The sequence below is a fragment of the Asparagus officinalis genome, chromosome 5 (assembly GCF_001876935.1).
Source record: "Asparagus officinalis chromosome 5, Aspof.V1, whole genome shotgun sequence".
Lineage (NCBI taxonomy): Eukaryota > Viridiplantae > Streptophyta > Magnoliopsida > Asparagales > Asparagaceae > Asparagus > Asparagus officinalis.
Genome location: NC_033798.1, coordinates 126,029,190 through 126,046,159, shown reverse-complemented (window position 1 = coordinate 126,046,159; position 16,970 = coordinate 126,029,190). Strand labels below are relative to the sequence as shown.

General features: G+C 37.8%; 1 protein-coding gene across 1 annotated transcript; it reads left to right on the top strand.

The window, feature by feature from the left end:
• Positions 15,038–16,014, top strand: LOC109843646. The gene is made up of 2 exons (XM_020412601.1): positions 15,038–15,561; positions 15,766–16,014. Exons 1-2 carry the CDS (start codon positions 15,064–15,066, stop codon positions 15,943–15,945), a joined length of 678 nt encoding a protein of 225 aa, XP_020268190.1. The 5' UTR covers positions 15,038–15,063; the 3' UTR covers positions 15,946–16,014.

Here is a 16,970-nt window from a genome sequence, read left to right as displayed (position 1 = left end):
AGGTTCCCTCGACGCACAGTCCTAGAGCTGACGAGAGGAAGAGCTGATATCTCACTTTGATGAGATATCTGGCTTTTGGTTCTTGTTTCCTTTGAGAAACAAGAATTCTTATTGCAACCTAACTCTTGTTGTGCTGCCGAAGTGCTGCCGAAATTTTCGCTGCGCGCAACAAGTGGTATCAGAGCCCAGATTTCAGATCTAGGGTGTTTTGGATTAGGTAGAGGAAGATTCAGTTGGAAGCTTGGTTCTTGGAGTTCTAGGCTTCGGTGGAGATAGCATTAGGAGTTGCCGTTGGAGATTTCGCTTTCCTCGTGTGGATAGGAGATCTATTTGGAATCCGATCTAGGGTTTAGTTGGGTGGTTCCTAATTTCTATCAAATTTGTTCTTTCTCTACAATTTGGAGTTAGTTCGTAATGGGAGAAGAATGTGAAAGCAGCAAATCGATAGCGAGTACAATACAAGTTGGTTTTCAGAACACTAAGATTAGTGTGGTGAAGTATGACAGTAAAATCAACTTTGGTTTGTGGATGAGCGACGTACAGGATGCGCTCAATGCTCAGAATTTGGAAGACACCATCAAGGTCCACGAGAGGCCACCTAAATATGAAGAGGCGGTATGGGAGAAGATGAATAGGAACGCGTGTGGGGTGATCAGGTCCTGTTTGGAACAGGAGCTGAAATATGATGTGATTGGGGTGACGTATGTAATGAAGATGTGGGAAATTCTCAACAATAAGTACCTTACGAAGAGTGTTGAGAACCGATTGCACTTGCTGCGTAGGTTATTCAGATTCCAGATGTCCAGAGGCACCTCGCTTGCGGCTCATGTGAACAACTATACGAAGTTGTTGTCGGACTTGGCGAATGTTGATGAGAAGATATCGGATGAGTACAAGGCGATTATTTTGTTGGGCTCCTTACCGGATGAGGAGTATGATACCTTCGTGCTCACTTTGTTGAACGGGAGATCTTCTATCAGCTATAGTGAAGTGACTAACGCATTGACGAACTACGATTTGAGGAGGAAGGATAAGGAGACTTCCCGCGCTAGTACTTCAGGAGAGGCCTTGTCGACGAGAGGTAGAAGCCCATATCCGAAAGGTGGTAACAGAGGGAGGTCAAAGTCTAGAGGCCGTCACCAACTAACAAAGAACCAATGTGCATTCTGCAAGGAGCAGGGACATTGGAAGAGAGACTGCCCGAAGCTCAAGGAGAAGGAGAATGGCAAGAAAAAGGGCCCGAAGGCCAATGAGGTGAACATTGCGAAAGGCGATGATTCCGATGATTCGTGCTTTTCTCTACTGATTACTCCGGAGGTGAACCATGTGGATGCATCAGATTGGATGCTTGATTCCGGCGCTACCTTTCATGTGACCCCTAGGCGAGACTGGTTTGCATCTTTTGAGAAAGTCGACGGGGGCGTTGTTGTCATGGGAAATGATCAATCCTGTGGCGTTTGTGGGATAGGTACCGTGCGGATTAGGATGCACGATGGAGTAGTCCGTGAGTTGAAGGAGGTGAGATTTGTTCCTCAACTGAAGAAAAATCTTATCTCAGTTGGAGCTTTGGAGGCGAAGGGATTCAAGGTGACTTTCGAAAACGCTGTAGCGAAGGTTACTAAGGGATCATTGGTGGTGATGAGGGGAGTCCGCAATCGGAATTTGTATTATCTGAAGGGAAGCACCGAGATTGGCCAGGTTGCTTCGGCTATTTCAGAAGCGGACATGAGCAGACTTTGGCACTATAGATTGGGGCACACAGGTGAAAAGTCACTGCAGGCATTGTGCAAGCAGGGGCTATTGAAGGGAGCCAAGAGTGGGAAGATTGAGTTCTGTGAGCACTGTGTTCTTGGCAAGAAGACGAAGGTGAAGTTCGGGACTGCCATTCATCAGACGAGGGGCATCCTGGATTACGTGCACACAGACGTTTGGGATCCCACCAAGACCGCATCACTTGGTGGTCGACATTGGTTCGTCACTTTTGTAGATGACTATTCTAGGCGTTGTTGGGTGTACACCATGACGAAGAAGAGTGAAGTCCTAGATTTATTTGTGGAGTGGAAGAAGAGATTGGAACTGCAGACTGGGAGAAAGATCAAGACGTTGCGATCCGACAACGGTGGTGAGTATACTTCTGACCCCTTTCAGCAGCTATGTCGAGACGAGGGCATAGAGAGACACTTCACAGTTAGTCATACACCGCAGCAAAATGGGGTGGCAGAGAGGTTGAATCGGTCTTTACTGGAGAAGATCCGATGCTTATTGTCGCAGAGTGGTTTGGAGAAGATCTTTTGGGCTGAGGCACTTACATATGCGAGCCACCTCATTAATAGGCTGCCTTCATCTGCGATTGAGGGGAAAACCCCTATGGAGATGTGGTCGGGAAAGCCAGCACATGACTATGACCAGCTCAAGGTATTTGGGTGCCCTGCATATTATCATGTTAGAACTGATAAATTAGAACCTCGAGCTAGGAAGGCCATATTTGTAGGATTCAAGCGTGGTGTCAAGGGATACAAGCTTTGGGATCCAGTGGATAAGAAGATTGTGCTGAGTAGGGATGTCACATTCGATGAGGCTTCTATCTTGAAGCTTCCCAGCTCTCATCAGGTGGAGAGCGACCCAACGGAAGAGATATCGCAGGTGGTGAAGATCGATGTAGCTCCATATTGTCCAGATGGTACAGTATCCATGCAGGTGCCGACTGAGGTAACACCAGGCGAGCACGACGGTGACATGGAGGATACGAGTACAAATGTACAGGATCAGGAACCGACGGCTCAGGTTCAGGATTCTATTGCGGTTTGGAGACAGAGGAGAAACATACAGATGCCAGCACGGTATGCCGATACAGTTGCGTATGCACTTCCGGTGGAGAGTATCGATGAGATGGTGCCTACTACATTCAGAGAGGCCGAGCAGAGTTCGGAGGCTGATTCGTGGCAGGTGGCTATGCAGGAGGAGATGAAATCTCTTCATAAGAACGATACATGGGAGCTTGTTGAGCTTCCAAAGGGGCGGAAGGCAATTGGTTGCAAGTGGGTATACACGAAGAAGGAGGGCATTGAGGGCACTACATTGAGGTTCAAAGCTAGGTTGGTTGCGAAGGGCTATGCACAGGAGGAAGGTATTGACTATAATGAGGTTTTCTCTCCGGTGGTGAAGCACTCTTCGATTCGGATTCTGCTAGCTTTGGTGGCACAGTATGGTTTGGATTTAGATCAGTTGGATGTGAAGACGACATTTCTTCATGGTGATCTTGATGAAGAAATATATATGACTCAGCCATTGGGATTTCGATCTGCAGGGAGGGAAAAATTAGTTTGCAAACTGAAGAAATCGCTATACGGTTTGAAGCAGTCTCCTCGACAGTGGTATAGGCGATTCAATGGTTTTATGATTGGTCATTCATACACTCGGAGCCAGTTTGATCCTTGCGTATATTTTCGTAAGTTGAAAGGAGGTGCGTACATTTATTTGTTGCTTTATGTCGATGACATGTTGGTTGCCTCTACTTCCAGGTCAGCTATAGATGAGTTGAAAGTTCAACTTTCAAATGAGTTTGAGTTGAAGGACTTGGGTGAGGCCAAACGCATTTTGGGAATGGAGATCGACAGAGACAAGAAGAAGGGCAGAAGGCCAAACGCATTTTGGGAATGGAGATCGACAGAGACAAGAAGAAGGGCAGAATTTGTTTGACACAGGTGGTTTATTTGAAGAAGGTTCTACAGCGATTCCATGTTAGCATGGATACAAAGCCAGTTAGTGTACCATTGGGAGCCCATTTGAAGCTTTCAGCTGGTCTTTCACTGAAGTCAGTTGAAGATAGAGAGTTGATGTCGAAGATTCCATATGCGAGTGCGGTTGGGAGCTTGATGTACGCGATGGTATGTACGAGACCAGATTTGTCACAGGCGGTGAGCATGGTTTCGAGATACATGCACGATCCAGGAGTGGGTCATTGGGACGCTGTGAAATGGATTTTGAGGTATATTAGAGGTACGCTCAATGTTGGTTTGGTTTATGAGCGGGACACTAAAGGTGGGCAGCTATGCATTGGCTATGTTGATTCAAATTATGCCGGGGATTTGGATAAGCGCCGGTCTACGACGGGGTATGTGTTTACTTTGACCCGTGCGCCGGCGACGGAGGCAGAGTATATGGCAGTTACGGAGGCTGTGAAGGAGGCTATTTGGCTTCGAGGACTTTTGGAGGAACTTGGTATATCGCAGAGGTCCGTCACTATTCATTGTGATAACATGAGTGCTATCTATTTGGCGAAGAATCAGGTTTTTCATGCGAGAACGAAGCACATTGACGTTCGTTATCACTTCGTTCAGGATGTTCTTGAAGATGGCGATGTGGAAATTATGAAAGTCCACACGAAAGATAATCCGGCAGATATGCTCACTAAGGTGGTTCCGAGCAACAAGTTTGATCATTGTCGAAACTTGTTGCATATTCGTGATTGTTGAGGCCGTTGGCGGCCATTTGAGTGAACTACGTTCGGCTTGATTCCTTGGGCAAGAGGATACGTAGGCAGTCTTTCAGATACAGCCGGTTTGGATTAGTTGATGGGGGTGAGATTGTTTGGACTCTCGTTCGGATTCCCGACTTGTTGTGGATTGAGTCCTGTTTGGACTCTCATTCGGGTTCTCGACTTGTTGTGGATTGAGTTCGTACTGGACACAACAAGTGGGACTTTTGGTTGCTTTGGTGTCGGCTCAGTTTTGCGAAAACTTCGTCGAGGTGGAGAATTGTGAACACGTAATGTTGTGGGGTCCACCACATGTGGGAATTTCGTTTCCGCGTGAAGTGAAGCAAGGCCCACCCGATTGATCACCTATTGATCACCTATTAATTCCTAGGGTTTAGTAGCAAGGAGGGTTGTTTGATTGTTGCGGCTCGGTGCAAAAAAGGAGGTTTGGGATTTGTTTTTTGCGGCTGACTGCGAGAGAGCAAGGTGCAAGAGTTGTGCGGCTATAGTGCAAGTGCGGGCGTGATTTTTTGCGGCTGCAGTTGAGGAGATTTTGTGTAGTCTCTTTTAGGGTTTTGTGCATCCTTTTGTAGAGAGATATTTGTGAGGGATTTGAGAGTTTGTTTGAGGGTTTAGATTGTGAGTGATTGTAAACCCTAGTTGTATTCTCTTCCTCTATTAGTGGATCTCTCCCCTCCTTGCCCCGTGAACGTAGGCAATTTGCCGAACCACGTAAAATTGGTTGTATCGCTATTTGTGTGATTTGTAATAGCTTTTAGGTTCCCTCGACGCGCAGTCCTAGAGCTGACGAGAGGAAGAGCTGATATCTCACTTTGATGAGATATATCCTAGAGCTGACGAGAGGAAGAGCTGATATCTCACTTTGATGAGATATCTGACTTTTGGTTCTTGTTTTCTTTGAGAAATAAGAATTCTTATTACGACCTAACTCTTGTTGTGCTGTCGAAGTGCTGCCGAAATTTCCGCTGCGCGCAACATGCATATCTGCGTTTACCGTAGCGTTTTCCTTGGATTTTGTTTATCGTGGTCATTCTAGTTTACTGGTGGAATACTTTTGCTTTCCAATGGTAAAAATGGAAGCATTAATTACCGTTGCCTTCACTAGATCTTATGAGCAAATATTTATTTGGATTGTATGACATTGAAGTTTTTCTTCCATTTGTTGGTATCATATTATCATATATAGTCAAAATTATCAACTAGTTTATGTGCTACTGCAATCGTCCATTATTTTATGGATGATTAATACCCAGGGAATAAAAATAGGATGAGTGTAATTTTAATAAAAAGATTAGATTCAAATCTTATGTACTGTTCGTATATAACTTTTGTTACTGAAGATGGTTAAAGTACTAATCTGCACTCTATCGTTAAAAAAATTAGACTATCAATTTTCTTGGATAAATATTTTCAAGGGACAACTTAGAGTTTGCTAAAAAAAAGGGGAGTAGCATAGAAGATAAATCTACATCTACTCCTTTATACAAATGAGAGAACCCAAGATCTACTAATCATGCTACAGTAATACTATAGTAACATTTACGGCAGCAAACATGAATTTGGACACCGGTTTTTTTGAAAAAAATATTACTGTAGCATACGGGAATACTATAACAGAAGCGAGATGCTGTAGCAATTTAAAAATTAAAAAAAAAATTACTGTAACAATTAAAACCGCCGAGATTATTGTAGCGGAAAAAATGTCCACGGTGTTGACACTAATCACTTTTATGACAGAAAGTAGGGCTTGAAGATACATTTCTAAATAACAGTATCAGACATACAGATTTATCGGTTAAAAGGCCTAAAGGCAGCCACTTAGTTACTGATTGGGCCATCTGGAGTAGGCTTGAGCCTCACATTGACCTGCATGGTTATTTATTTATTTATTAAGTTTAAGGTATCAAATAAGGTTAATGAATTAAATATTTTGTGGCTCAAATGATTCGCACACCCTCTAATATGCAAGCAATTTGCTTTTATAATCGCATCTAGAGAGATTTACCAGAAAATAGGCATATCCTTATGATAAATGGGCCAAATGTTAGTCCAATATTGCCATTGTCCATGTGTTAATGGGAAAATTTTAGGCTTTAACCATACATACGCTTAGGGCTGTCCAAAACAGCCCGCGGCCCGGGCCCGGTCCGGGCCCGGGCCAGAGCCCGGCCGGGCCGCGGCCCGGAAACCCGGGCCAAGTCCGGGCTCTGGGCCGGGCCCGGGCCGGCTCTTTTGTGCCCGGCCCGGCCCGGATTATTTTTTTAATTTTTTATTTTTTATTTTTATGTATTATATTATATATATATAATATATGTATATATAAATGTATATAATATGTATAATATGTATAATATATGTATATATAATATAGTTTTATATATGTATAATATATGTATATATATAATATATGTATATAAAATATATTTCTATATATGTATAATATGTTATATGTGTGTATGTATATACTCTCTCTTAGTATATAAGTATATATAAGTATACTCTCTCTTATATAAGTATATATATGTATAAGTATATATAAGTATACTTTCTCTTATATAAGTATATATAAGAATACTCTCTCTTATATATGTATAATGTATGTATGTATGTATATATATATACTCTCTCTTAGTATATATGTATATCTAAGTATACTCTCTCTTATATATGTATACTCTCTCTTATATAATATATTTCTATATATGTATAATATATCATATGTGTGTATATATACTCTCTCTCTTAGTATATAAGTATATATAAGTATACTCTCTCTTATATAAGTATATATATGTATAAGTATATATAAGTATACTTTCTCTTATATAAGTATATATAAGAATACTCTCTCTTATATATGTATAATGTATGTATGTATGTATATATATACTCTCTCTTTAGTATATTATGTATATATAAGTATACTCTCTCTTATATATGTATACTCTCTCTTATATAAGTATATATAAGTATACACTCTCTTATATATGTATAATATATGTGTGTATATATATATACTCTCTCTCTTAGTATATATGTATATATAAGTATACTCTCTCTTATATATGTGTGTGTATACTATCTCTCTTAGTATATAAGTATATATAAGTATACTCTCTCTTATATAAGTATATATATGTATAAGTATATATAAGTATACTTTCTCTTATATAAGTATATATAAGAATACCCTCTCTTATATATGTATAATGTNTACTTCTTCCCCATTGGCCCAACGGGCAACGGCTACTTTTATGCGATTCTCTCTCTCTCAAATTATAACTTATAAATATATACAATATATTTACATATAATATATGTATATATAATATATAGTTAAATAATAATTTGGAAGTATATACTAATACATAATTATATAAAATATAATAATATTAAACTAATTTTTAGTATTTTTTTATCAAAAAAAGAAAAAAAATTTAAAAAAACCTAGTTGGGATGTACTTATCTATTGTGATGAGATGAATTCCAAAATAAATTTATACTTGTAATTTGTAAATGATTTATTAATTATTAATAAAGAATTTATTTTTATAATTTTTTATTTGTAATTTATGTTATTTTAAGTGATTAATAAAATTATTGTTTTTATTATTTTTTTGTTTTTTTATAATTTAAAATTTAAATAAAAATTAAAAATTTGATAATTTTTTTTTTAAAAAAAAGAAAAAAACCGGGCCGGCCCGGAACCCGGCCCGGACCCGGCCCGGAACCCGGCCCGGACCCGGCCCGGAACCCGGCCCGCCGGGTTTCCGGGCCGGAGCCGGACCGTCCCGGATGGACAGGCCTACATACGCTTCTACGTGTCCAAGTATTTACTTTTTTGTACCATTCAAGTAAGAATTTTTTTTTTTGAGGAAAAAGATATTTGAATTAACTTCTGTTGATGTTAAGTAACCAAACAGTCAATATATAGGGGGTGAGATTGATTAGCCCTATAATTATCAGAACCAGATATTTTTTCTTGAAAAAGAAAGAAGGCCCCACGGTGAGCACCAAACTGTTGAAGTTAAGTAACCAAACAGTCAATATAATAGGGGTGAGATTGATTAGGAGCCGCTCACTTCTCCGAATATATTGTTCTTTTCCATTGGATCTTTATTTTTCCAACCAATATCTGCTAATTATACTGCACTACACTAAAGAACTCAGACAGTTCTTCATTTTCTTACTCAAGTTCACCAGCTGACTTGATCGTCGAGGTACAATGAGAGAACCAAGTCACGTCCTCTCACGAGTCGTTATTTGCATATGCTGAAAGCTACTAAACTCAAGACCAAATATTCGAAGAAATGAGCGGCCCCTAATCAATCTCACTCCCGATTTATTAACTGTTTGGTTACTTAGCATCAACAGTTTTAGCGCCCCATGGTGGACGCCAAACTGTTGATGTTAAGTAACTAAACAGTCAATATATTGGGGATGAGATTGATTAGCCTATTCTCAGAACCATACATTTTTTATCGTAAAAGAAAGAAGGCCCCACGGTGGGCGCCAAACTGTTGATGTTAAGTAACCAAACAGTCAATATATCGGGGGTGTGATTGATTAGGAGCTACTCACTTCTCCGAACATCTGATTTTTTCCATCAGATCTTTATTTTTCTAAGCAATATTTGCTAATTAATTATACTGTACTATACTAAAGAACTCAGACAGTTCTTTATTTTCTAACTCAAGTTCACCAGCTTACTTGATCGTCGGATGTACAACTGGGGAACCAAGCCCCATCCTCTCACGAGTTGTTATTTGTGAAGGCTGAAAGCTACTAAACTCAAGACCAAATATTAAGAGAAGTGAGCGGTCCCTAATCAATCTCACCCCCGATATATTGACTGTTTGGTTACTTAACATTAACAACTTCTAAAGATCCTTCTATTCAGATATCTAAACTTGAAATAAGTATGTAAAATAGCAGTACGCAAGTTCTTCTATGTTTATTCCCCAGTAAGAAGCAGCGACCGTGACACGGGCGAGGGTCTAGGGCTCGGTTTTGGGTGGCGGCAGGTTTGAACAGAATGTCTAGACAAGTGAGGATCAAGGGTTTTGATGTTTTAACTCGTGTGGGCTTGTCGCCAAAGACTATTGGCGACGGTCAGGCTCTCCCTCGTTGCCATTGTTGGCAAGGGCGACGACTCATTGGCGAGGGATATTTGCTCATCGCCAATGTGATCAACATTGGCAACGGGTCTTTGACCCATCACCCTTGCCATTTTTTTGACTAGTGAGCTTCAAGTCCTTGATATTTGGCTATATTCTACACCTCCGCAGCTTCCTTTTGGCTCAAACTCCTTTTGGCTTCATTAAAAATGTGGTCGTTTCTCGCTTTTCACAAAGACCAATAGAGTGTGGGAAGTAAACTTTTCAAAGTTTCCGAACATTATAGTCATGGTTAAAGTCCTGACTAGAATCCAACAGAAGATGAAACAAGCCAGACAACTTCAAAGAGGGAAAAGAAGGTTTAAATAAATTCCAAACCTCTACAACAGTAAAAGAGATGTTGATCACATTCCATATCAGATGAGCACAAGTAACATAAAGTGTCACTAATTAATCCAACCTCTGTTACTCAAATTTTTCTTGATTTGCACCTTAATTACGCTTGGAAAGCAACCGGAGGAAGATCTTGACCTTATTTGGAATTATAGAGTTTCAAATGAAACTGTGATGTTTAAAGGAGAACCCTCCTCTATTTATAAGGGAGTATAATGACTTAACCATGAATTTTTCAAAAAAAAATGATTTATCCAAACCGTTTCTTCCTTTTGCATAACAATGTTGCTCGAAGTCTAAGCAAGATATTCTTTCAGAGCCTTGCTATCATTTCTCTATAAAATAGAAATGTCTTGACGCATAAGTAGTGGATGCCAAGTGCGAACATTATTAGTGGGTGGCTTTGAGATCTCATGTTGACTCTCTTAGAGAAAGCCAGATTTTATGCATGAGGAAAAAAACTCATTAAAGAGAGTTTGGACCATTCCATTTATCCTTCCAGAATCTAATAGCGGTCTCCTCCTCTAACCTCAATTGTACTAAACTCATAAAAACTTGATGCATAGAATTAATATCATGTCAAAATTTAGATGCAGATTGTGGAGGAATAATGATGTAAGGGATAGAGTTGTTCCTTGAATAAAGAGACGAGAGAACTCGGCCCACTAAAGAGTTGCTGTCGAAGAATTTCCATATCCATTTGGGTAACAAAGCAATATTGAAGTTTGCAAGATTGGGAATACCAAGACTATCCTCTTTTTTAGATCTGCAAACATTTCCACACTTGATAAGATACTTAGACTTAGAGGAGTTTTGGTTGCCACCCCATTAGAAATTTCTTCTAATTTTATCCATTGCCTTGATTATCCTTTAGAGAGTTTAAAGAAATACATGTAGTAAAGAAGAAGGGAGGATAGGACTGAATTGATTAGAGAAAGTCTCCCACCAATAGAAAGACTCCTACTTTTCCACGTAGGTACTTTTTTTGAAAGAATCCAACAATGGTTGTGAATCACATTTGGAGAGAGAACCCTAGTTAAGGAGCAGATCAAGGTATTTAAAAGGGGAGCTAGAGTTGGAGCACTTCAGGATTTTGACCACCTTTGTTCGTTGGTTTGCTAAGATAGAAAAGATTGGTCTCAGCATAGTAGATGCTAAGGGCAGGGATGTCCTCAAATGGATAAAAAATGGCTTTGAGAATTGAGATGCCCTCTTTAGAAGCACGACAGAAAATAAGTGTATCATCTGAAATTGCAGAGACCTAGCAGTATTGAGATCGTCTTTTACGTGCAATTAAGATAATTGAGCAACATTCTGTTCAACACTTTTGAACAACATTCTGTTCAAGACATTCGTCACCAAAATGAAAAGCATAAAAGAAAATGACTCTCCTTGCTTTCAAACATTTGTCCATGGTTACCATTTTACTAGATTTTTACACGTGTATTTTATGTAAAATACACGTGTAAAATCTAGTAAAATATATGCTTGCTGCATTCAGTACGAGTGTACGACTAGCAGAGATCTGACCACGGTGCATCCGGTCAACCATAATTAGATCACAATAACCTGATGATATATTATTAGCTTCGATTGTATTCAAATTGACCTATACTAGCGGCAAATGATTTTCATAAAAAGCAAATGAGAGCATGATTAACTCATGCCGTACAAACCGGAGTAAAATGATACCCAACTCCATAAAAAAAGTAATATCTAATTAATCTAAACTAATTTGGTCTACATAGATGACAAGTCACAGATCTTATCGCTGTGGTTTTTAACACGTTTGCTATATCCACTCCCAAACAGTAATTTTGGGAGTTGGATTGCCGAAAATACCCTTTTGTGTGTGCAATAAATTTTTTCTTTTGTGTGTGCATTAAATTTATTTTGTGTGTGCAATTAAATTTTTGTGTGCATTTATTTTGTGGTCAAATTCCGAAAATTGAGGCTGTGTGTGCAATAAATTTGACCATAAAATAAATTGATTTTATGGTGTCCGGTAATTGCACACACAAAATAAATTCCGAAAATAAATTTTACTTGCACACACAAAATTTTAATGCACACACAAAATAAAATCAATTTGACCATAAAATTTAATGCACAAATCGTGTGCAATTTGACCATAAAAATTCGAAATCGGAATTCGAAGCCAACCGGACACGATTTTAAATGTGGTCAAATTGATTTTATGGTGTCCAGTTGGCTTCGAATTCCGATTTCGAATTTTTATAACAATTTTCATTTCCAATACAATTTACACAAATTACATAAAATCGTTTTTTTCAAAAATAAATTACACCACTCAGAATTTTTTACTAATTTGATTTGAGCACTCAGAATGTCAAAATTGATTTTGACCCCTTAGATTTTTACCTATAAAAAGGCCAACAGTTTACGTTTTTCAAATCACAATCACAACTCAAACACTCACAACTCAAACACTCACAATTACAATCACAAACAATATGAATTCTGGAGATTACAACTCCATAAATCTTGATGAAGTTGAATTCGTCATCGACGAAACACAAAGTGATCCATTCCAGGATCATAGTTCATATGTAGAGTTTGAAGACATTTCAACCGATTTCGTTAATCCGGAAGGAGGTTTTGCTAGTAGAGAGGACATGGATGCTCATGTAAGATATGTTGCTGGCTTGAGGAACGTTACTTTGGCAATTCGTGATTCGAAGGGAAAAGACGGCCGACGGCCCAAAGTTCGATATTTATGTAGCCAAGGTGGCGGATACAGACCAAAAAAGGTTACTGGAACTAGGTCCACTAAAACGACAAAAAATAATTGTCCATTTTGGTTGGACGGAATGGAGTACCCTGGAGGGCGCTGGTACTTTGAAGTCCGGGAGGGGAGACACAACCATCCATTCCCGTCTCATGCTGTGGGATCTCGTTTAGGTAAAATATCCCCTATTCAACTTGAAGTTATTAGGGAGCAAGAGAATTTTAATTTAAGCCCGAGTAATATGTTGGCGTCCATGAAAAGGGCTGATCCGGAGAACAAATCGTGTACAAGTTTACAATGCTGTCAGTAAGGTGCGTGCCCAGAAAAGAGAAGGTCGGACCCCGATGAATAATTTCATCCATTTACTCAGGCAATTGAACTACATGTACGACGTTCGGACTGCTGATGAATCTTCCGAACTTGGAGATATTGTTTTCTGCCACCCGGCTTCTTTTGTGATGGTGAATGCATATCCGGAAGTCATGATGATTGATTGTACGTACAACACCAATGAGTATGACATGCCTCTACTAGAAGTGGTCGGTGCAACAAGTACGGACAAAACGTTCACTATCGCCTACGCATTCATGCGAAATGAGAGACAAGAAAACTACAGGTTTGTGTCTTAATGAATTTTAATTTTTGTCATATGTTTAAATTTAAAATTGTTAATTAACATTATTTAGTACAATTGTTTGTCAATGTTATGAATAATGTTAAATTGAATATTTAGGAGGAGTTAATATTGTTATGAACATTATTAGTATTGTTTAATTAGGAGTTATTATTTTTATGAACATTATTAGAATTGTTTAATTAGGAGGAGTTATTATTTTTATGAACATTATTAGAATTGTTTAATTAGGAGGAGTTATTATTTTTATGAACATTATTAGAATTGTTGAATTAGGAGGAGTTATTATTTTTATGAACATTATTAGAATTGTTGAATTAGGAGGAGTTATTATTTTTATGAACATTATTAGAATTGTTGAATTAGGAGGAGTTATTATTTTTATGAACATTATTAGAATTGTTGAATTAGGAGTTATTATTTTTATTGGAACGTTATTAGTATTGTTTAATTAGGAGTTATTATTTTTATGAACATTATTAGAATTGTTGAATTAGGAGTTATTATTTTTATTGGAACGTTATTAGTATTGTTTAATTAGGAGTTATTATTTTTATGAACATTATTAGAATTGTTTAATTAGGAGGAGTTATTATTTTTATGAACATTATTAGAATTGTTTAATTAGGAGGAGTTATTATTTTTATGAACATTATTAGAATTGTTTAATTAGGAGGAGTTATTATTTTTATGAACATTATTAGAATTGTTGAATTAGGAGTTATTATTTTTATTGGAACGTTATTAGTATTGTTTAATTAGGAGTTATTATTTTTATGAACATTATTAGAATTGTTTAATTAGGAGTTACTATTTTTATTGAACATTATTAGTATTGTTTAATTAGGAGTTATTATTTTTATGAACATTATTAGAATTGTTTAATTAGGAGGAGTTATTATTTTTATGAACATTATTAGAATTGTTGAATTAGGAGAAGGCCAAATCTGTGAGATTAAGAAAGTAGCGAGAGTTAACGCTACTAAATCCAACACAGACACCCTTGGAGATACGTTGTTTGTTAATCTGAACAGATCAATCACGTTTAAAGCATTCGGCCTCATAAGGAAAGAAATGCAAGTTTTACAAGAAATGGGTCAGGATCCAACAACGTGTGGTTGCTACCTAAGGAGAACTCATGGTCTACCGTGCGCACATGAGCTTCAGTACTACATCATAAATGGGTATAGCATTCCGTTGGATCAAATACATGATTATTGGAAAAAGTTAGATATTCAGTTTCCAATATTTCCTAATGATGCCGCGGATGGATCCCCGACTCCACCAAATCCAGTGAGGAGGGCGTTGTTCGAAGAAGTCCCTGATATTACTGCACCTCCTACTGCTAAAAAGAAAACCAAGGGTAAAAAGCTCTCTAGTCTCCGTGTACCTTCGGCGTGGGAGAGGGTTGTGAAACAGTACGGATTTAAAAAGTCTCCAAACAAAAAGGTAATACTACATAACTTATGAATTTCTATATTTGAAAATTATGATTTATATTAGTTACTAATTTATTATTCTCAATTTAACATTGTCAACCTATGCATTTGTAAAGGGCCCTGGACGTGTTGCTTCTATCTCTGAATCACAGGGGAGTCCAATGAGCACATCCCAACGTACGGGGCCACCAATATCACCATCTTCTCCAAATCCTCCGTGCTCAAGGCCTCCAATGTCAACCCCTTCTTCCAAAGGCACCACGTTCATCTTTAAGAATTCTGTATTTGAGAGAGAATTCCCGCCCTACATTAGAAAATACATAGATCAATGCACAGATGTAGCGGCAGACGGAAATTGTGGATTTAGAGCGGTGGCTCTAGCAATTTACGGAACAGAAGATGATTGGGTTAAAGTTAGACAAGACTTAGTAGCAGATCTACAGAATAGAAGCGCCTTGTACGCTCGAATCTTAGGTGGGAGGAGTGCGAGGAGTTCTAATGTGACTAATCTCATCCAATCGATTGCTCACTACCATGGACCAGCGGATGATGATTACTGGATGGCGGTACCGGATTGCGGTCACGTAATTGCAACAACATATAATGTTGTTTTCATGACATTCAGTGAACATGGAGGAAATACTTGTCTGCCAGCGATATTAGATGAAACACAAGGACCTCCAACCCGAAAGGTGGTGTGCGGACATCTTAGCAATGATCATTGGATTTTGGTAAGAAAATTACACTAGTCGACGATCATATAAACAAGTTGAATTTTAACTTTAATTTTTTATATAAGAATATAACTTCAATATTTGTACATTTTTTTCCAGTTGCATATGAAACCAGGGGATCATCCGGTACCACCCATAGCATTTTACACTTTAATTTTTTATATAAGAATATAACTTTAATATTTGTACATTTTTTCCCAGTTGCATATGAAACCAGGGGATCATCCGGTACCACCCATAGCATTTTACTGGAACGACCATCACGACAAATCTGCAGATGGTTTAGATGCACAATTTGCATTCTCGATCGGTCACTTTAACCGTCTCCACAATGAAGATGGAGAACGTCGAGCAGCAACAAGAAGAAGAAAGAACAATTAATTAGGATCGAAAAAACAATTGATGTATTTCGTTGAGTAGATTAATACTTTGATTTTCTAATAAATTTTATTATTATCCTTCATTATAGTCTAACACTTCAAACATTTCAAACACTTAAACAAATTTTATTAATGATTTTAAAAATTCAAATTATATTAAAATTAAACCAACATTTATATATGTTCTCAAAAAAATTTAATTTTTTTAATAACACTTCAAATATTTTTAACAAATAAAAATCATTAATAGTTTTCATAAAAAATCAATTAACGATATAGTTCCAAATCCAATAATTAAAATGCACAATTAAAATAGAATTAGTTAATAAAACAAAATTAAAAAAAAAATTATAACCCACCGGACACGAAAAAAGACAGAGCAATTAATTGTGCATTGATGGAACTGAACAATTAATTACCCACAAAGACAGAGCAATTAATTACCCACAAAGAGAAGGGCAATTTAGTCCATTTACACTCCCAAAGTTACTATTTGGGAGTGTAAATAGTTGGACCCGGTTTTTAATCATTTTTAGAATGTGGGAAACAAGAAACGTGGCAGCAAGAAAAGTTGAGGAGGACCTAATCGCAGATCATCAGGCAAAGATGAACAGAGACGTAACTACATGATAATTGAAAAAAAAGGAAGAAAAATAAAAAGAAAAGAAAAGAAAAGGGCGATCATTGAACACATCGCTACAAATTGCTAGGTAAAATATCAATCATGAATTTACATGATAATTTTAAAAATATAACTATTGTTTGAGAGGTATATATATATCCATAGAAACCTCCTAAATGATATTAATTGGTTTCAAGTTATCTAAAAACTTTAATATGAAAAATAAGAGAAATAACTACATTCCTGTATGAAGCTTTATCCCCCACTGTTCCTCAAGTTCCATGGTTTAACACTGTATGGGAGAAAATGAACTACCCCAAGCACTCGTTTATCTGCTGGCTTGCTGTTCAGAATAGGCTATTGACTCAAGACAGATTATTGATGATGGGAATTATTCAATCGAA

Bases quoted from the DNA above. Each gene is read 5' to 3' on its own strand.
- LOC109843646 (XM_020412601.1), top strand. From the start codon at position 15,064: ATGTCAACCCCTTCTTCCAAAGGCACCACGTTCATCTTTAAGAATTCT. The intron at 15,562-15,765 runs GTAAGAAAATTA...ATTTTTTCCCAG, and splicing joins GCAATGATCATTGGATTTTG to TTGCATATGAAACCAGGGGA.